The sequence below is a fragment of the Lethenteron reissneri genome, chromosome 6 (assembly GCF_015708825.2).
Source record: "Lethenteron reissneri isolate LAM-NWPU_2019-01 chromosome 6, ASM1570882v1, whole genome shotgun sequence".
In the NCBI taxonomy this organism is placed as follows: Eukaryota; Metazoa; Chordata; class Hyperoartia; order Petromyzontiformes; family Petromyzontidae; genus Lethenteron; species Lethenteron reissneri.
In genome coordinates, this window is record NC_083784.1 from 3,925,649 (window position 1) to 3,947,598 (window position 21,950).

At 55.8% G+C, this 21,950-nt stretch overlaps 1 protein-coding gene across 4 annotated transcripts in view; it reads right to left on the reverse strand.

The window, feature by feature from the left end:
* CNKSR2 (connector enhancer of kinase suppressor of Ras 2) overlaps positions 1-21,950 on the reverse strand; it is a 192,965-nt gene that overhangs the window by 63,097 nt on the left and 107,918 nt on the right. For all 4 annotated transcript variants that reach the window (XM_061570262.1, XM_061570253.1, XM_061570244.1 and 1 more), the window contains exons 7-9: positions 17,130-17,189; positions 10,710-10,778; positions 1,702-1,848 (exon numbers count right to left, since the gene is read on the reverse strand). In XM_061570262.1, coding sequence (XP_061426246.1) covers positions 1,702-1,848; positions 10,710-10,778; positions 17,130-17,189 — 276 coding nt within the window. The remainder of the gene's footprint in view (positions 1-1,701; positions 1,849-10,709; positions 10,779-17,129; positions 17,190-21,950) is intronic.

The window sequence follows — 21,950 nt, forward strand, 5'->3', positions numbered from 1 at the left end:
TCGTATGATCCTCTCTCTCTGTGCAATGAATAATGAGCCCGGGAGTAACAACATGGCATATGATTTGCATACGCCTTGCCTAAATAACAAATAAGCTATTGTCACGTTACGCGATTCATAATAATTATAATTTTGACCTTTAATCAACTATTCATTACACCACTGTGCTCCGCACTGCGATCGTTGTTCAGCCAAACATATACTTAGAGGAATAACGGCCTAATTAAGGCATCCGCTCTCTTGGGGTGAGGGAGGAGGGGGGGGCGGTGGATGGAGGGGGGGCGGTGGATGGAGGGGGGGGGGACGGAACCCAAACAATAGCCGTGGTGGTGCGTAATTCATCCGATACGCGTGGGACAGCGTGCTCACAACCATAGGCGCTTTGGATCCGCTATGCACCCCCCCTGCCCCCCCCCCGCCAACAAGCCAATCGCAATTAGCGATGCTGCTCGCTGCTCTGGGATTGTGGCTCCATCCAGGGATTGGCCTGGAGTTTGGCCGACAGAACTCCACTGCTATGTAAGGTTACCCACGTTTACCCCACCCCCCCCGTCCGTGCGGATTGCCTGGGTGCGAAGCAATCATTCCAATGCTCTCCGTCCACCCCTCCGCAAGGCGTGGAGTTGTAATTAAAGAGACGAGGTTTTAAAACAAACATTTTTAATCCCGTTGTTAGTTCGGGGCAGACCAACACCAAGGCGACTGCGTGCCAACAGTTGCATCTTAATCTTTGTTTTCTAACACACGAGCCAACTAATTATAGAAAATAAATAACGCCAATTATTTATTTGCCCGACATTGCCACGGTTGTGTGGTGGTGAGCAGCACACCGGCATTGCCAATACAGAGGTCGCCAGTTCGATTCCATCTCCTGGAGCGGCAGCTGAAACAACGGAACCAGCTTCTCAAATTTGCCCCCATCCCCCACTCCCCCCAACCACCTCTGTCCATCCCAAGTCAACCCTTTCCCGTATCGATGACGTACTTTAATGTACGTCATCAGTTTTTCTTCCGATTCCATTCCGAAACCGGAAGAAACATTTAAATTAAACAACTTTTATCAGTACCGAGACTCCCACAAGGCCATGCGGGAGGGCGTGTGGCACAGTTTGGCGCCGGCTATCGTAGATTGCGGTCGTGTCGCTGCAGTTCTCTGCGGTGAGTACAATATCTTTAAATATAATGGCGCTCGCCCTAACCGTAGTGAATGGGAGCCCCACCCTGCAACATGCAGACGTCTCGGAACGGGAAAGGATTAATGGATCAGCAAGCCACGTGGTGGTGGTGGTGGTGGGGTAACGTGTGGGTGCTACCACTCATGCCTCCCGGCATGGAGTCGTCAGCCAAATCGCCTGTCTGGAGCCCCATCTGGCGGATGCCCTTCTGCCAGCAGTGGCACGAGCAAGCAATTGCAGGACTGCGCCTTTACCTCCTGGGATGTCCGTCCAATTCCTTTATGGGGAAGACGTTGCACTCCACTTGCCGGAGTTTACAAACTCACTTTCTTGCTCCGACAGTCGCCATTCCTTTGACGGGACGTTAACCCCGGATCGCGACGATTCGCCACGTCACGATTCGTGACACCCCAAAAGAGAACATGGTCCAAAACCACGATTGCTAACCATGAACCCTAGAAATCATGACAATTCATCCAATCGCGCTCGAGGGGGCTCGCCGCTCGCTCTCCTTGCCCCTCCCCACCTGCAGCGCCAGCGGCTTCCAGCGCATGTTCTTGAGTGGCGCAGGGTCCGAGTTGAGAGTGCACTGCGGCCTCTTCTTGAGCGTGATGGTCACTCCGCTGGGGTCGTGGCGCAGCGCGTTCACCAGGTTCCGCAGCTGCCAACCCACCTGGGGAGGGAAGGGTCGGAGGTCGAAACGAGAGAGGGAGGAGGGTGAGCGTAAAAACGTGGCATCGAGGCGTGGATCTGTCGGAGGGGGAGATCGCGGACGACGTGGTGACATCTGCGGAATTTAAAACGCGCGGCCTTTCACGACCCAATGTCGTGTCGCGTACCCTCTCCTCCGCCTCGCACAGCACAAGGTGGGCAAACGTCGCGCCGACGCATTCTTGTTTCGACACGCACTCCGCCGGCAGTGTTGGGAGAGAAATCCACAACACCGTTTGACGATTGTGCGCGACATTTCTCCTCCGGTCTTTGGGCAATGAATAGGAGGTGTGTGATGTGTGCGAGGTCTGGTGGACACCTCTGGGGGGGGGGGGGGGGGGCAAGAGTGGAGGAGATTTTCACAGTTCCTGCAATCGACCGGTTGACGCTGGCTGTAACTACCGGGGGCCGAGGCCATTGACTCGCCGAACCTGCGAGGCAGCTTGGGTTTTAGTTCGCGGTTAAAATTGTGTGTTTCGAGCGGGTGCATATCGGCATCGTCTCCAACTGGCCAGAGCTTTTCGCCTCCCCCCCACCCCCAACAGCGTCCTCCCCCTCCCCCCCGCCACCTCCATCTCATCCACCACTCTTCAGCCAGACACCACTTCTCTCGGCGGGGCAGGGGGCAGGGTCGTGGTGGGAGGGAGGCGGAGGGGGAACTGTGGGAAAACTGGCAATAAAAAATATAAGAAAAACAGTAACGGGATACTTTATCGTGCCTATTAGCGGGGTCCGTGTAAACACGATTTACGACCACGCTTTATTGTGGAAAACACTGCAAATTATTAGCTGCCCGTATTAAGAGAGAGTGCACGTGAAAAAAAAAACTACTGAAAAAAATTTGTATTATTTTTTATGGGGCAGATCACAATTTTCCTGATTAATACGCCGACAGACAGCGGCGACGCCGGGAGACCCTGCAGCAAAAACTCTTTACTCTGCGACTTCCCCCTCCGCATCTATCTTTACCCCCCGCCACCCACTCTTCAACTAGGAACTTCCAGCTGCGACGAATAATTACGCTTAAAACATTCCACCAACGGAAGCACAAAACAACCAGCCTACCCCATCAACTACCACCGCCACCGCCACCTCCTCCTCCTCCACGGCTGCGATTGTATCGTGACAGCGAGGCCCCGTTATAGTCAATCCGCCGGCAGCGTCCGACTGCCGCACCCGTGCCCTGACGTTCATCCCCGACCGTTCGTCGTGCGTAAATAACCGCCTTCGGATGCACGCCGGCGTATTATTATAACAGCTCGTTAATCGCCAGCTATTACGGATGAGTGATTTCAATTACGCGCAAATTGGCCCTCCTTCCGTTGGCTCGGAAAGAGGGCGATGTTATTTGGGTAGTTTTACTTGTTAGATTTATATATTGTTGTGTTCTCTCCCCCACCCCTCTGGCTCCCGTTTGTCTGGTGGAATTGTAAACGTGCCAAGCTGGGTGTTTTTATTTATTTATTCTTAACATAATAACCGTATATTTATTTGATATCGGTCGTGTGCCTCGGTGGCAGTGGAGTGAGCGGCTCGCAACCGGAAGGTCGCGAGTTCAACTCCTGGTCTGGCTGGATGGCGCGGGGGAAGGAGTAGTGGAAAGTCGACTCAGCCCATCATCATCATCCCTCCAATCGGGGTCGATAAAACAGGCACCACTTTGTGGGCAAGTCAACAGTGGTTGCTGTCCAGTGCAATGCGGAATTTCCATCGATGGCTTCTGCAGAGGCCGTGAACGAGAGACGAGCAACGCCGCTTCAATTCTCATTTGAGCGACGGGAAATCACTTTGGCGTCCGACTCCGCGTGATTTACAAAGTTGCTCCGATGGGAATTGAATTGTCAACTGCGCGCTAAGAGGCTGAGTGTTACCACTCGTGAGGAGCGCGGGGCGAGCAATCACGCACGTCAAACACGATTTTTTTAAGCGTCGGAGATCTTGACTGGGAGCTGGAGACAGGGTGGGCAGGATGGGTGGCCTCAATTTTTTACGTATTTATTCTAAAACACTAAAAGCAAAAAAGGTTCAGAGCTACAGGATTAGGCCGAGTCACACCACCGTGATACTAGACTGGAGAGGGGGCAATGGGGGAGAGGGGGCAATGGGGGAGAGGGGGTAATGGGGGAGAGGGGGCAATGGGGGAGAGGGGGCAATGGGGGAGAGGGGGTAATGGGGGAGAGGGGGCAATGGGGGAGAGGGGGTAATGGGGGAGAGGGGGCAATGGGGGAGAGGGGGCAATGGGGGAGAGGGGGCAATGGGGGAGAGGGGGCAATGGGGGAGAGGGGCAATGGGGGAGAGGGGGCAATGGGGGAGAGGGAGTAATGGGGGAGAGGGGGTAATGGGGGAGAGGGGGCAATGGGGGAGAGGGGGCAATGGGGGAGAGGGGGGGGGGAGAGGGGGGGGGGGCGAGGGGGGGCGGCGAGGGGGGGGCGAACAGGAGACATTCTACAATGCAAAACTCTCAAGCTCCAATGCTGCTCCCCCCCCCCCCCCCCCCCCCCCCACAGAACCTTTGATCTTAGCCCCCTGAAGGATTATGGGATAAAGAGTAGGGGGGGGGGGGTGTAAAATAACACGGCTTCCCAGACTTTTTACTTGTTTTTTTTTGTTTCACGATAAAAACAATTCCCGCTGGGTTCCTTCCACGGCTGATCTAATTCGCTACGTTCACAAAGCGCCGCGCTTCATCATGCGCGCCCCGTCGCAATCACGGGGCACGCCGTGCGCGTCGTCATCGTCGACCAACATCGCCCGTGACCTCTCCACCGTTGGATCAAGGCGACCTTGACCGAACCGATCCATCTCGGCAGCTGCACGCGAGCCGATTTTGCGGCTCCGTCTCCACATGTCCCGCCCCCCACCTGTCCCCCACCACGTGTTTATTCGTCATGCTTTTGAGCCGGCGCGGTTTGCGCCAGGCGACGGCCATCGGGCGACCCGCACCACCGTCGGCAGAAACCGCGTTCCAAAACATCGCGGCGCAGCCCCTGCAACTGCTTGCTCACGCAGCTGATGGCTGATGGAACTCTCGAGTGGGGGGTTGTTTGGGATCGCCTCCTTCCACGCTTGCTCGTAGGGGGCGTCATAGTGGCTAGGAAATGTTAACTACCTCGCCTGGTATGCAGGAGGTCGTTGGTTCGAGCCTGACGCCTGCTGCTGTATATTTGGAGTTTGCATGCCTCTCTCTCATCATCACTGTGGCTAGATGTTAACTACCTCGCCTGGTATGCAGGAGATCGTGGGTTCGAGCCTGACGCCTGCTGCTGTATATTTAGAGTTTGCATGTCTCTCTCTCATCATCACTGTGGCGAGATGTTAACTACCTCGCCTGGTATGCAGGAGATCGTGGGTTCGAGCCTGACGCCTGCTGCTGTATATTTAGAGTTTGCATGTCTCTCTCTCATCATCACTGTGGCGAGATGTTAACTACCTTGCCTGGTATGCAGGAGGTCGTGGGTTCGAGCCCAACGCCTGCTGCTGTATATTTAGAGTTTGCATGTCTCTCTCCGCGTGGTCGTGTGGATTTCTCTCCTCCGATTTTTTCCTTCCACGTTTAGAATCAACGTGCGTCTAGAGAGCATTTGGCTGCTACAAATTCCCACGTGGTAAGCCACGTCGCTGAGCTATCAGTTATGGGTCAGGCCGCTACTTACTAAAGAGCTGCATAGCTACGTGGGCCTTACATGGCAATGTAAAAAATTAACCCGTAATCCTTTATATGCGTGGCGGCTAGAGTCCTCTCGTCCTCTGGCTTGAGATGGCTGCCACCTATTGGCTCAGATGATTGCCTGCCACCATTAAGCAATTGGTTATTAAATATAATTTACTTTTTCCTAAAAAGTGTAAAATTTTGGAACATTTTTTCACGAAAATAAATTGTCACGCACAACGAGTCTGTGTGCAAAATGTCAGCTTGATTGGATCACGGGAAGTGGGTTAAAAAACCACCGAAAGATTTGCACGGTCGTAAGCGCGCAAGCAAGCAAGCAAGTGAACTTAATATAAAGGATTTAAAAGTAGTCAAGTTTTAGGTCTCGGAAAGAGTCGGGAGTGCCCACACTTTACCCTACCACAGGGGACCTGCCGGTTGTGGTACCCCCCCCCCCCTCTCTCTCAATCGTCATGGCCACGCTGCCTTGGGGCTGTTCTTTGTGAAACACGACTCCCTTTCGTCCCCTCGATTTGTTTTCTCTTCCGTCTCGACACGGGCGAGCACTCTATCGACAGAAGGTAGAGAGAGGAGGCAGCGGGAGCAGCCCCCGAAGGACGCGTCAGCCGCAGCACAATGAAGGGATCTGATGTCGTCCCGGCATCCACAGTCGATCGCTAACAGCACTTGCCCCAAGAGCCTTTGTGGGCTATAGTGGCGGATGGGGGGGGGGTGTCTTTGCCTTTGTATGCTAGTAGAGTACACGTGGGTGGTTGGGTGAGTGAGTTTGTGGTTGGGTTTGATGATAAAGACGTGCTTGTGTGAGCATGCGTCAGTGTACAGGCTGAGTCACTTGGAAAGATAATTTCGCCCTACGATTCTGATTGGGTATCTAGAAATGTGTGTGTGTGTACGGGCATGGTGCTCTGGCGAGCGGTTGTGTAGTGGTTTGCGTCGCTGCGCTACGAACCTGGTGACACGAGTTCTATTCGTGTTCACAGCCAAAACCAGTGACGATTATCTGAACCGGCCCTGGGCCTTCCCTAGGTCGACTCGACCTCAAATGAGTAGCTGGCTGTGGTATCTAAAAACATCCCCACCGGGGGAGACAAAGGCGGTCCTGGCGTGGTGCTAGCCACCCACCCCCTAAATGTGCCGTGCCTGGCCCCTCACAGCACTTGCCCCAACAGTCTGTTAAGGATATACGGGGGATCTTTGTCTTTGTGTATCAGCGCGTAGAGCGGTAGCAACGCGACTTTGATTCCCGGCCACGGCTAAGCCAACACCAGTGGCAAGCCACGTCGGAACGGGTGCCAGGCCTCGGCTGGGTCAACTCAGCCTTAAATAAGTACCCGGAGCGATGTGCAAAGATGTGCATTGGTGTGTGAACGAGGCAACCAAACGGGCACGGTGTGGTGGCCACACCACCGCCAGCATTAATAGGTGCTCGCTCACAGCACGTGCTCGAACGATTTGTGTGAGGCTTATACAAGGGGGGGGTAGGTGGTGTTCTTTGTCCTTGTGTGGATGTACAGACGCAGGAGGGAGTGTGGGGCAGGGGGGGGCAGCAGAAAGATCACGTTACCGCCCAACACCCCAATTGACCCTTTCCCACCACCACATTCCCACCACCACCACCACTGCCACCAACCACCACCACCAACCAACCACATTCCCTCTGCACCAGTGAGTGAGCTCATTGATTTCCACGCCGACTCTATTTCCGTGACGTCGCTCCACCCCCACCCACTCGCCCACTCGGAGCCCACCTCGCATCTCCTCCACCTGGCGACAGAATGGTGCAATTACTCCGAACGCCACAAAGGCAAAGGTCCCCCGGATAGCCTTCGCGCACTGTTGGGGCAAGTGCTGTTAGCGAGCAGCTATTAAGTGCGGCACGGCGCGCGAGGGGGTGGGTGGTCAGCACCACGCCCGGCCGCCTTTGTCTCCCCAGCAGTGATGTTTACACACCGCACTAGGTACTCATTTGAGGCCGAGTCGTCACCGGTGTTGGCTGTGAGCGGGAGGCGCTGGGCGCTAACCGCTACACTACCGCTCCCCTCCATCTCACACACACACACACAGAGTACGTACACACGTACTCTCACACATAGCAGAGGCAATAAAACAAGTGCGAGGTGGTGCCACATAACTATGGAGTTGCAGAAGCACTCTGACGGACTGCTGGCCCTGGACTGAACGTAACTCAACCATACTCAGCCATGGGTGCCCAAGCAGAAACAGATTGGAAGTAAAAAAAAAAATTGAACAAATGTCTCTTCCACTAAACCACACGGAAGATTTACTCACCAAAGCTGATAAAGATTGGCCGTCGAGCCTCGAACGCTCTGTCGGGGCAAGTGCCGTTTTAGTAGCGAGCGGCACCCTGTGAAGGCCGGCGCGGCACACGAGGGGGTGGGTGATCGGCACCACCACGCATTTGACAGGTGCCCAACCAGAATCGTAGGGAGAAAATCATCTTTGAAGGTGATTACCTACCGCTCAAATGAGCATCCAGGCATTGGCGCTCACCCCCTATTTACAGCCCTGAGCCAGCGGCGGAAGTTCCACGTTCGCATGGCAAAGGGCAAGTCTATCCATGGGACAAGTGCTCTTCCCGCCAAATCGGTGCATATTTTATCGACCCCCTGGGGTGGCCCCAAAACCAGGATCTGAACTCACAACCGTCCGGCTGCGATCCCCTCGCTCTACCGCTGAGCCACCCCATCGGTTATAAATTACAGGGAAAGCGACGTTTCAATTCCAAGCCACTGCGCGTGTCCCAACCAGTCTCGACCCCCCCCCCCCCCCGCCGCCCTTATTAAATCACAGCCAGTCTGATCTGCTTGCAAACACCCAACGCCGAGTCAGCTGATGTCACACTGATATCTCAGTGAAGTATCGATGAATGGATCACCCTGTTTGTCACATCAAAATGACCATGAGCGTCATTGCCGCGGTTATAAATAGCAAAACTAAGCGGGCGATATGTGTCCTTCGCATATCCGTGTCTCCACGTATAAAAAAAAAATTGTTACGCAAACTATCAGCCGCACGGCCTTCTGGGAGTGCATCATTTTTGGTAGCATTGTTTGCAGACAAGCAAACTCTGCACCCGTTTCGACATGCAATGTCTCGACATGCAATGTCTCATGGGTAGAGTAAGACTTGAGTCAATGCTGGTGAACCGCCCATCTTACAGGCAAGGGACCCTCGCCGTTCGATGCAAAATTCTGGAGGGGCACATGGGAGCGCAAAACGGGGAGAGCAAAACGACCAGTGGGTGAAGGAGCTTCATCACTGGAAGAACATACGGAAGGAGGTGACGGCAGCTGATGCCACTGCCTGCGACGGCCCATCGCCACCACCGGTAACAGCTCATCACCACCGCATCGTCACCACCACCACCATCAATGGGCCCGTCACGTGACCACCGCATCGTCACCGCCACCATCAATGGACCCATCACGTGACCACCGCCGAGCGTGACGAGCCGTCACCGCCGCCCACGGTGGCCCATCGCGCGCCGGCGAATTAATCCCTGCGCCGCTCTTTGACGCGGCGCAAAAGTCGTCCCGCCAATTAACGTCGCCACTATCAATTAGCGGAGCTGCGTGGCGATGGGGCATCGCGCACCGCGCCTGGCGGTCCCATCCACTCCGCGGCCGCTAATTCAATTTATCCGCCGGCGCCGCTGGATGCGCTTGCGAAATCAACAACCGGCGCGAGACGAATTAAACTCAGAAACACGCGGATCGGAGAGCGGACCGCCGGCTCGAGGCACCGCCGTCTCCACCGTCAAGGAAAAGGAAAGTGCACGGCCCCGGAGGCGGTGGGTGGGGGGCAGGACGCACCGCGACTAGCAACCAGCAGGGCTTGCAGGCCGTTCGTGACGCGTAAGTGGTGGCCAAAAGGAGGGAATGGACACTCTCCCCCGAGAGAGAGAGAGATCACACCCGCCGCGCAGATGGAGCACCCAGAGATCGGCTCGTTGCGTGGGGGAGGGAGCTCGATGGATGCGTGCGCTGCGAGGGATGGCGACGGCTTGCAGAGATTGGCGGTGAACTTCCAAAGTCGTCATTTGCATTCTGCTGCGTTGGAGAACAATGGGCCACGCAAAACGTGCCGTGGGCCTTTTACAGTCTCAAAAAATCTTCACATTCACACTTAAAACAAGCCCAGCTCGGCTGGTTCGCAATCGCGAAGTTGCGAGTTCAAACCTCGAGACAGGCTTTTGTTCTTCCTTTCAAACACAGTAACACAACGCTCGCATTAGCGGGGGGGGGGGGAGTCCACACATGGTTGTTTTATGGTGTTATGGACCGACCATCCCGCGTGCACCCCCCAGCCGTGAGAAATGTGGAATTTCCATCGCTGTGGCTCCAAGCCTCCCTCCGTGGGGATGAGCAGTCGGCCGGGTGGGTGCGGGGGGAGGGGAGCGCAGGGGGCGAGCGGGGGGAGGGGGGCGAGCGGGGGGGTGAGGAGTGCAGGGACGCGGTGACTTTGATTCTCGCGCATTCGGCGTTTTGCTTCCCAGTAACTTGGGTCGCGTGGCGTCAGCGGCGACTGTTCGGAATGCGCCCCTCCCCCCCCTCCCCCCCCTCCCCGCCCGCCGTATTGATGATGAATGGGGGGGGGGGGGGGAGTTACCCGAGGCTGGCATTCATCGCCGTCAATTAATAGGGGGGAGCGGGGAGGGGGGCGGGGGAAACAATTGGGAGAGGAGTGCGAGAGAAGGACAGGCCCGAGATGAAAGCCAATTTTACACGCTGGGAGGGCACGCGATGAGGGCACGCGGGGAGGGCACGGCACACGCCATTGCATCCCTCGCTTGCGTCGGCTGAACGGCGACCCCCTGCAACTTCTCGCTGACGCCCGCTGCTGCCGGAAGGACTCCCCCCCCCACTTGAGAGTGAGGAGAGTGAGAGCGCCCTCTCTAGTGGGATGGGGCGCCACGCTTAGTGGAAGAGAAGACCAAATACCCTCTCTCTCAAGCTCGCTCTTTCTCCCGCTTGTCGAGTGGAGGGCCTCCCTGTTCCAGCCAGCGGTGGGCGTCAGCGGGCGATTGCAGTGGACGCTGATCGCATCTGTTTTTGTTGTAACATTACAAAGTTCCTGTTCCAGCGAGCGAGCGAGTGAGCGAGCGCGCGGTGTCGGGGGTGGCTATGACGTACCACCGTCTGTCCGTTCACTTGGATGACTTCATCGCCCGCATGAATTTTCTTGCAACGATCGGCAGGGGACTGTGGGAGGGAGGGAGAGGGATGGGCGGAAAGTCAGGTTTCGGCTTTAAAGAAACAAAACAAATTGCAACAGGCGGCCGGCTGGGCTCGGCGGCAGAGCGAGCGGCTGCTCGCAAATCAGGAAGGCCGCGTGGTGAAGATGACAGAAGACGACGATTTTTTACTTTAAAAAATTAACAATAAAGAACGACTTCGGTAACGGTGGAGACAACGCACAAGATTCCAGAAGAGCAGTGATGACACTGCTGCTGCTGATGATATAAAAATTATTTATAACATGCTGACGAGGATGTTTGCCTGGATAACTATATAGGCGGTGATGATGATGATTACTCATCTGATCGACACAACAATTAATCCAGCTGCCTAACATCCTCGGGGGCTGCCCCAAGACTTACCCCCACACCCCCACCCAGCCCAGCCACCACCACCACGAGATACCCGTGCACACAAAACCTCCATCCCACGCACGCGCAGGCAAGCCACAGCTGCCGTGGGGATCGTATAACCGCCCCGACCAACACTTCCACCCCTCAAGCCCCACTCCTCCACGAGCTGTTACATCAGCTGCCGCTCAGCACCTGCAAGTCATCATCATCATCAACATCCACAGCAGCATCCATGATCTATCCACTGTTGGACGAAGGTCGTCACCATCTCCACCCCCCACCCCCCCACCACCACCACCAACTAAACCCTCCGTTCTGTTTATTCGTCGCGTTTTTTGGGGCCAGGCGACCGCACCACGTGGGCAGAAGCTGCGTTTCTCAACATGGAGGCGCAGACACCGCTGCAACTTCTCGCTCACGCCGCTGCTGGCAGGCGGGAGCACTCCTTCCACGCTCAGTCATAGGGAGCGCGCCATTGGTGGCTAGGAGATGTTAACTACCTCGCCTGGTATGCAAGAGGTCGTGGGTGCAATCCTGACCCTGACGCCTGCTGTGTATTTGGAGTTTGTGTGTCTCTCTCCCTGCGGTCGTGTGGGTTTTTTCTCCGGGTCCACCGGTTTTCCCCCGTCAACCCTCGCATCCAAAAATCTCGGCGCTCGCAGGCTCGCAAGCCCGGTGCGTGCCCTCCGAGCTGACGTATTCGGAGTCTGGCTGTAGTGGAGGCTCATTTGCAGTCCACACCACCCCGCTCCCTTTCCCCCCCCCCGAGGTGTTTTCTGGTTGTGTGTGAGAACCCCCCCCCCCCCCCCCAAAAGGCGAGAGGTCAGACGCAAAGCGCAGGTAGGTGACCCGACCCCCACGACCCCGCGACCTTTCCTCGCGCACCCCCACCAGCGCCGTGTTTTCAACGTCTCGGGCAATATATCGGCGGACAATGAAACCCCTTCTGCACGTGGATGTGGCAGACGCACGGTGAAAGGCCTATCTCGTGCGCGATACGATAACCACCCACCCCACTCCCACTCACACTTCCCCCCACGATGTCCCCCCCGCCCTAGGGCCCTTGTGGAGCAATAGGGGGGGGGGGATGACGACACACACGGAGGAACAAGCGGGCCCTCTGTGTTTAAAGAGACAAGTGGCGCAGGTCTTTCAGAGCCAGTGCCGCCACAGCGACAGACGGAGTTACAGAGAAGCTATCTGTCCTGCTGATCCGGAGAGGAACGCTGCTGTGTCGACGATGGGGTGGGGGGGGGGGGTACCGATGAATTGTTGAGTCCATGACGATGGCACGTTTTAAAAAGGGGGGTTAGGGGTATGACTATGGAGTGATTTGTTGAGCGGGTGTTTTGTTTATTGTTATCGCGTGTGCCCGCACAGACGCATTATCCGCGAGATCAAAATAAAAAAAAAACCTGAGCAAAATCATCCCACGGCCCGCGTCTAACAATAGCGCCCTGCCTACACTCCCGCCTCGCCTGGCGTGCCATTTGGCGGAGCGGGAGAGGCGGACCGGCTGCTTGGGGAAGTGGCGAGAGCCAGGGATGGAAATGATTTCAGCAAAAACTTTCCACCGATGTGCTCCAAAACGAGTTCGGATTCAAGAAATCGATTCAGGAATGCGTGAACAAAAAAAGTTACAACAATTATTACGTTTAATTCTGCTTGTTTACCCTGCGGGGGAAAGCCTCGCGGAGTCTCAAGTCTTGTCTTCGGGTGGGTGCTGCCAAGTTTTTGCAGGAGGTGGCTGTGATTGCTGCTGCTGCGTGGAATGCCAGTTGAGCGATTTGAAGGTGCCACAGTAGCGAGATGTTAGCCACCTTTGCCTGCTTTACAGGAGGTCAGGGGCTCGATCCTGACCCTGACGCCTGCATATTTGGAGTTTGCGTGTCTCTCTCTCTCCCCGTGGTCGCGTGGATTTTTCTCCGGGTCTCACGGTTTTTCCCTCCACATTTAGAATCAAGATGCGTTTAGAGAATTTGGTTGCCATAAATTGCCACATGATGATGAGCTAATTAATTGAGCTGTCATTTGTGGCCAGGATCCTTCTGAAAAAGAGCTATATAGCTCAGTGGGCCTTACCTGGTAAAATAAAAAAAATATGGATTCTAGCTTTAAATAGTTTAGTTTAATTTATTAATTGTCGCAAATTTCTGACCATGATGCCAGCACGAGATGGGTCTCCATATGTGAGCCTATGGGTCTCCGTGTTAGTCTATGGGTTTCCGCGTGAGTCTATGGATCACTGTGTGAGTCTCTGGGTCTCCGTGTGAGTCTATGGGTTTCCGCGTGAGTCTATGGGTCTCCGTGTGAGTCTATGGGTTACTGTGTGAGTCTATGGGTTTCCGCGTGAGTCTATGGGTCTCTGTGTGAGTCTATGGGTCACGGTGTGAGTCTATGGGTCTCCGTGTGAGTCTATGGGTTTCCGCGTGAGTCTATGGGTCTCCGTGTGAGTCTATGGGTCTCCGTGTGAGTATATGGGTCACCGTGTGAGTCTATGGGTTTCCGCGTGAGTCTATGGGTCTCCGTGTGAGTCTATGGGTCTCAGTGTGAGTCTCTGGGTCTCAGTGTGAGTCTGGTCTCCGTGTGAGTATATGGGTCTCCGCATTAGTCTATGGGTCTCAGTGTGAGTCTCTGGGTCTCCGTGTGAGTCTATGGGTTTCCGCATGAGTCTATGGGTCTCAATGTGAGTCTATGGGTCTCTGTGAGTCTATGGGTCTCCGTTTGAGTCTATTGGTCTCCGTGTGAGTCTATGGGTCTCCGTGTGAGTCTCTGGGTCTCCGTGTGAGTCTATGGGTCACCGTGCGAGTCTATGGGTCTCCGTGTGAGTCTCTGGGTCTCCGTGTGAGTATATGGGTCTCCGCATTAGTCTATGGGTTTCCGCGTGAGTCTATGGGTCTCCGTGTGAGTCTCTGGGTCTCCGTGCGAGTCTATGGGTCTCCGTGTGAGTCTCTGGGTCTCCGTGTGAGTATATGGGTCTCCGCATTAGTCTATGGGTTTCCGCGTGAGTCTATGGGTCTCCGTGTGAGTCTATGGGTTTCCGCGTGAGTCTATAGATCTCCGTGTGAGTCTATGCATCTCCGTGTGAGTCTATGGATCTCCTTGCGAGTCTATGGGTCTATACAATAAAATGATGCGGATTTACATCACGATGTCCGTCTAAATAGCAGCCGCATCCCTTGACAGCTCGACAGAAACAGCGAGCGTATTTTCACACACGGAGGGAGGCGGTCCCGCAGTCACGAGCAACGCGATACAGTCTGGAACCTAGATTTGAACAGGGGCAGGGAGCCAACAGCACGGGCGGCTGGGTGGTGGCGGCGGTGGGAAGCTCCAGACAATCGGGGGAGCAGACGTGCCAGAAGCAACAGTGACCTCCATTAAACTATTCATGCTGCGGAAACATCTTTACCGCAAGCCCTCCCCCCCACCTGAAAAAAAATAGAACGTGCTGCTCATATTCCTATTATTTCCCTCTTCCTCCCTCTCATCCGCACGCATTTTGAGCGAGTAATGGGCCGTAAGTAAGAAGCATTATCGCCTTTTTTCGGCTTAACGACCCAGCCCCGGCGAAAAGGGCGCAGAGACGGGCGGGGGCGGGAGGGCGGGGGTGGGAGCGAAACGCGCGAATTTAACGCCACGGCGCGCCGCCACCACCGCCGCCGCCACGTGCGTGCGGTCGGTCGGGCTCCACGGCGCTAACCATCGTGCCGTGGGCCCCTCCATCGCTCGCCCTAATCCGCCCGGGAACACGGCATCTGTTAAAATAACGACCGCCCATAAATATGGCTCGGAGGCGGGCAGGCGGTGGCTGCGGAGGAGGTGGCAGGTGTTTAGGATTCCGTAAGCAGCGTGATATCGCCGAGCCAATGTTTGCCATCGCGCTTTATTTATTTGCGCGTTACGAGCTTGTTAGGGGCGAGAGCGGTCGCCATTGGTATTCGGCGTGAAGTGGAGCCGCCGCCCTCCCACCTTGCCTCTCCCTCCCCCCTTCCGCTCGCTGTCTCTCTGCATTCTTATCTTTCACTCCCTTCACTCAGTCTTCACCGCCCTTCCATCTCTCACCACCTCCTTTCATCCCTCCTTCCTTCCACTCGCGCTCCCTCTTCATCCCTTCAATCTTCACCCCTCTCCATCTCTTCCCTACCTCCTCCCTCCATCTCTCACCATCTCCTTCCGTCCCTCCCTTTCACCACTCGCTCGCTACCTCCATCTCTCCCTCCCTTCACTCAATCTTCACCTCCCTGCTTCCCTACCTTGCCTGTATCTCTCCTTACCTCCCAATGGCCTCCCCATCCTCGACTCCCTCCACTGATCTGCACTTCCCTCCATCTATCCCTCCCCCACTTACTCTTACCCCCCCCCCTCCCGTCGTCACCCTGCTTGTGTAGTAATCCTGCTGCACCGGTCCCCCCTTAATTTTCAGTCCCCAATTTTCCAAACCGTGCCATCTGCGCGACGCACCGAGTGGGGGAAGAGGCCTCGCGTCTCTCTCCATGTCGAGACTGAACCGCGCCCGCCTCGATCATTAACACCGCCAACCCGTTTCGCTTCGCTCGCCATTACCGACGCGATTTACACCGCCAGGGCCACCGGCGGTGGAATATGCACGTTCACCATCGCGGGCGAGATGTTAACTACCTCGCCTGGTATGCAGGAGATCGTGGGTTCGATCCTGACCCTGACGCCTGCTGCTGTATATTTGGGGTTTGCGTGTTTTCCCCCTCCGTGGCCGCGTAGATTTTGCTCCGGGTTCGTCCGGGTTTCTCCCTCCGCAATTAGAATCAACGTCACGCGTTTGAGATTATCGGCTGCTATAAATGTCCGCGCGACGATAAGCCACTTCGTCGAGCCATCATCCCGTGTGGCCAGGTCGCTTCTGCTAAAAAAAAGGAGAGCTCACGCAGCTCAGCAATGGGGCCTTGCACATGGCAAGATAAAAGACGGTTCCTCAACCGCCACCGTGACCGCGTCGACTGTGCGACGGCTTCGGAATTAATGAATCGGCGGCAGTTCGGTGGACGCACGCACGCACGCGATTCTCGTGCAGAGAGCCACGCTGAGCAACCCCGGCAACGCGAGCGAGCAAGAGAGAGAGAGACGGTGAAATACGAGCCTCGCTCAAGAGGGAAACGCTCGCCGCCGCCGCCGCCGCCGTCGAACGATAAAGGTGGCGGTCGACGGCGCCGTGACTGGCAGGCCGTGTCGGGTTTAAAGCAACGCGAGCCTTGCTTCAGCACGGCAGCGGAGTATGGGTGGGTGGTGGGGTGTGAAATCCAATTATTTATTAACTCTGACCTCTGCTGATGCTGCTTAAGTTTCCCTGGAGGTGGTGAAACGAGTATGGCCACATGCCACCTGTGCAACCAGACTCCCCTGAGAGGCTGTCTCCCAAGACAAAGATCCCCCTCCTCCTTCCAAGAGCCTTAACAGACTGTTGGGGTAAGTGCTGTTAACAAGTAGCACCTATGAAGGCTGGCAGGGCACACGAGGGGGTGGGTTGCTGGCACTACGCCCAGCCACCTTTGTCTCCGCAGTGGCGAATGTTTACACACCGCACCAGGTACTCATTTGAGGCTGAGTCGACCTAGGGGAGGTCCAGGACCGGTTCAGGTTTGTGGCTATAAGCGGGAGACGGGTAGCCGGGTTCGTAGCGCAGCTCGTTAAACCGCTGCACTACCGTTCCCCCCCACACACGGATACACACAGCCATTGACACTGTTGGTCTTCCTCTGCGCACCGCTGTCTCTGAACAACGCTGCCGAATGATCTCCCAGCCTGCCTCTGCGTTCAGGTTCCGTTCACTTCGTCTCATCAGTCAGCCGCAGTCATCACCATCACCACCACCACCACCCACCGGCATCATCGTCATCAGCACCGTCATCACGCTCGGTGATTTTCCACCACACATCATCGTCACTAACGTGGCCCACGAGGCTAACACACACGTGGGATCACTCACGTTCTCCATGGTGCCCGTGATGACGTGGAGCCCATCGTACGTCGACTTGATGTACAGGCCCTGCGGAGGAAGGGGGGGGTGGTGGTGTGGGGGGAGAAGACAAAGGACAGAGGAGCAGTTACACGCACGCCGCTCGGTTATTGCCGCAGCATCTCCGACGAGCGCGGTCGGCTATGTACGGCGCGAAAAATAAAAGCTCTTTGGTCTTGGCCATGGTGGAGAGTTTGAAATCTGATTGATTGATTGCTTCTGTGAACAGGTGTCTTTTATACAGGTAACAAGCTGAGATTAGGAGCACTCCCTTTAAGAGTGTGCTCCTAATCTCAGCTCGTTACCTTCATAAAAGACACCTGGGAGCCAGAAATCTTTCTGATTGAGAGGGGTCAAATACTTATTTCCCTCATTAAAATGCAAATCAATTTATAACATTTTTGACATGCGTTTTTCTGGATTTTTTTGTTGTTATTCTGTCTCTCACTGTTAAAATAAACCTACCATTAAAATTACAGACCGATCATTTCTTTGTCAGTGGGCAAACGTACAAAATCAGCAGGGGATCAAATACTTTTTTTCCTCACTGTACGTACATGCGTACAAAACCACGTCGCCGTTTAAGTGCACACGCCGGCGGCGCGCTCGGAGAATTAAGACGACGGGCGGGCCGAGTTCGGCTCGCGAATAAAAACCCGCCGGCAAACAGGCGGATCGAAACGTCGGACATCGACGGGCGCTCTGCCTCGGAGAAGTCCCGCGTTCGTTTTGTCGTCCGGAAGTGGTCGTTAAAGTGAGAATTAAAGGACTGCAAAAGCCACAAAGCGCGCTCAAGCGTTCACGACGGAGCACGGAGGCAACAAAACAAAAACCTTGAAACAAATTAGGCGCAGAGCTTTCACGTCAAACACGTAATTCCCCCCGATCCTTCTTCACGGGGCGAGGAGATTAAGCGAGCGTTAAGAGAAAACTCTCTCACTGCAAACATCGCGCGGGCGGCGGCACGTCGTAATTTAATCTAGCGATGCAATAACACGCGGACGAGATATTATTATTATTTCTTCCCGAGCACCGTTTTATGGTCCGATGGCTTTAAATGCTTTCTCGCCATCATCATCATCAGCAGCAGCAGCAGCAGCAGCATTATTGTTATTCTTTTTGGATCGTGAGCAAATATCTCCTTAACTACAATTGCGATCGAATCCCAAAGACCAAATCGCCGCCGTTCAGCATGGGTTGAGATCTCGCGGCCGGGTCTAATTAAGCCATAAAGGGCCCAGCAAGGCCACAGGCCCCCCATTACAGCGGCGTTACCGTCCGTCCGGGATGGTCACAACCGTAATTGCACAATTAGTTGTTCGGAGGTGGGGGGAGGTGGGGGGAGGTGGGGGAGGTGGGGAGGTGGGGGGAGGTGGGGGGAGGTGGGGGGAGGCGGGTGGGGGGCAAGTGGAGGGTTGGGTTGGGAGAGAATAGAAAATTTAAAAAAATGGGAAGCGTTGCACGGGGCCCCCTCTGTATTCTGCGCACATTCTTTTAAATATGTACGTACATTTATATTAGGGGGGGGGGGGGAACATTGTCCCTGTCACTACCGAGAAAATGTATTCGTGGAACAAAATGCGTCTGCCCTTGCCAGGCTCGTGGGCAAGCCGAGTGAACATCTGCCGAGAGATCGGTGGACGTCGTGTCGAGTTTAGGCATTTTTTTTTTGGTGGTTTGTCAGCACCCTCTCACCCTTTCTCTCTCTCTCTCACCCTCTCTCGCGCTCTCTCTCTTACCCCCTCTCTCTCTTACCCCCTCTCTCTCTTACCCCCCCTCGCTCGTACTTAACCCCCTCTAGCTCTCTTACTCTTACCCCTCTCTCTCTTACCCCCCCTCTCTCTCTTACCCCCACCCTCTCATCGCTTTATCCCCCTCTCTCTTCGTCTGAACAACCCCCCTCTCCTCTCTCTTAAACCCCCTCTCCTCTCTTACCCCCTCTCCTCATCTCTTACCCCCTCTCTCTCTATCTTGAACCCCCCTCTCTCCTCTCGTACTGACCCCCTCTCTGTTACCCCTCTCTGTTACCCCCTCTCATTCTCTTACCCCCTCTCTCCTTATATACACCCCCTCTCTCTCTTACCCCTCTCTCATCTCTTAACCCCTCTCCGCCTCTTACCCCGCTCTCTCTCTTACCAACCCCCTCTCTTCTCTCTTACCCCCTCTCTCTCTCCTTACCCCCTCTCTCTCGCTGAAACCCCTCTCTCTCTCTTACCCCCTCTCTCTCTTACCCCTCTCTCTCGCCTCTTACCCCACTCTCTCTCTTACCCCTCTCTCTCTCTCTCTCTACCCCCCTCTCTCTTACCCCCTCTCTCTCTCTACCCCCTCTCTCTCTTACCCCCCCTCTCTCTTACCCCCTCTCTCTCTCTCTACCCCCCTCTCTCTCTCTTACCCCCTCTCTGTTACCCCCTCTCTGTTACCCCCTCTCTCTTTACCCCCCTCTCTCTCTCTCTACCCCCTCTCTCTCTTACCCCCTCTCCTCTTACCCCCCTCTCTCTTACCCCCTCTCTCTCTCTCTACCCCCCTCTCTCTCTCTCTTACCCCCTCTCTGTTACCCCCTCTCTCTGTTACCCCCTCTCTCTTACCCCCCCTCTCTCTCTACCCCCTCTCTCCTCTTACCCCCCTCTCTCTTACCCCCTCTCTCTCTTACCCCCTCTCTCTCTTACCCCCCTCTCTCTCTTACCCCCTCTCTCTCTCTTACCCCCTCTCTCTCTTACCCCCTCCTCTCTCTCTAACCCCCTCTCTCTCTACCCCCTCTCTCTTACTACCCCCCCCCCTCGCGCTCTCTCTTACTCTCTCTCTCTGTTACCCCCTCTCTCTCTTACCCCCTCTCTCTCTTACCCCCCCCTCTCTCTTACCCCCTCTCTCTCTCCTTACCCCCTCTCTCTCTTACCCCCTCTCTCGTCTTACCCCCCTCTCTCTCTTACCCCCCTCTCGCTCTTACCCCCCCTCTCTCTCTTACCCCCTCTCTCTCTTACCCCCCTCTCTCTCTTACCCCCTCTCTCTCTTACCCCCCGCTCTCTCTTACCCCCTCTCTCTCTTACCCCCTCTCTCTCTCTCACACCCCTCGCTCTCTCTCTTACCCCCCCTCTCTCTCTCTTACCCCCCTCTCTCTCTTAACCCCCTCTCTCTCTCGCTTAGTCTTACCCCCTCTCTCTCTTACCCCCTCTCTCTCTCGCTTAATCTCTCTCTCTGTTACCCCCTCTCTCTCTTACCCCCTCTCTCTCTTACCCCCCCTCTCTCTCTTACCCCCTCTCATCTCTCTTACCCCCTCTCTCCTCTCTTACCCCCCCTCTCTCTTACCCCCCCTCTCTCTACCCCCTCCTCTCTCTTTACCCCCCTCTCTCTCTACCCCCCCTCTCTGTACCCCCTCTCTCTCTTACCCCTCTCTCTCTACCCCCTCTCCCTCTCTACCCCCCTCTCTCTCTACCCCCTCTCTCTCTACCCCCCTCTCTCTTACCCCCTCTCTCTCTACCCCCCTCTCTCTCTACCCCCCCTCTCTCCTCTCTCTACCCCCTCTCTCTCTACCCCCCCTCTCTCTTCCCCCTCTCTCTCTACCCCCCCTCTCTCCTACCCCCCTCTCTCTCTCTCTCTACCCCCTCTCTCTCTCTCACCCCCCTCTCTCTCTCTCTTACCCCCCTCCTCTACCCCCTCTCTCTCTCTCTTACCCCCTCTCTCTCTTACCCCCTCTCTCTCTCTCTTACTCTCTCTCTCTGTTACCCCCCTCTCTCTTACCCCCCTCTCCTCTACCCCCCCTCTCTCTTACCCCCTCTCTCTCTCTTACCCCCTCTCTCTCTACCCCCCCTCTCTATCTTCCCCCCCCTCTCTCTACCCCCTCTCTCTCTTACCCCCCTCTCTCTCTACACCCCCCTCTCTGTTACCCCCTCTCTCTCTACCCTCTCTCTCTTACCCCCCTCTCTCTCTACCCCCCTCTCTCTCTACCCCCTCTCTCTCTTACCCCCTCTCTCTCTTACCCCCCTCTCTCTACCCCCCTCTCTCTCTTACCCCCCTCTCTCTCTACCCCCTCTCTCTCTTACCCCCCTCTCTCTCTACCCCTCTCTCTCTTACCCCCCCTCTCTCTTACCCCCTCTCTCTCTACCCCCCTCTCTCTCTTACCCCCCCTCTCTCTCTACCCCCTCTCTCTCTACCCCCCCCCCCTCTCTCTCTTACCCCCTCTCTCTCTTACCCCCTCTCTCTCTCTTACCCCCTCTCTCTCTTACCCCTCTCTCTCTTACCCCCCCTCTCTCTCTTACCCCCTCTCTCTGTCTACCCCCCCCCTCTCTCTCTTACCCCCTCTCCTCTTACCCCCTCTCTCTCTTACCCCCCCCTCTCTCTCTTACCCCCTCTCTCTCTTACCCCCCTCTCTCTCTTACCCCCCCTCTCATCTCTTACCCCCTCTCTCTCTATACCCCCCCCTCTCTCTCTTACCCCCCTCTCGCTCTTACCCCCCTCTCTCTCTTACCCCCCTCTCTCTCTTACCCCCCCTCTCGCTCTTACCCCCCTCTCTCTCTTACCCCCGTCTCTCGCTCTCTTACACCCCCTCTCTCTCTTACCCCCCTCTCTCTTCTACCCCCTCTCTCGCTTACCCCCTCTCTCTCTTACCCCCCCTCTCTCTTACCCCCTCCTCTCTCTCTTACCCCTCCTCATCCGCTTACCCCCCCTCTCTCTTACCCCCCTCTCTCTTACCCCCCCTCTCCTCTTACCCCCCTCTCTCTTACCCCCTCTCTCTCTTACCCCCTCTCTCTCTCTTACCCCCCCCTCTCTCTTACCCCCTCTCCTCCCTCTCTTACC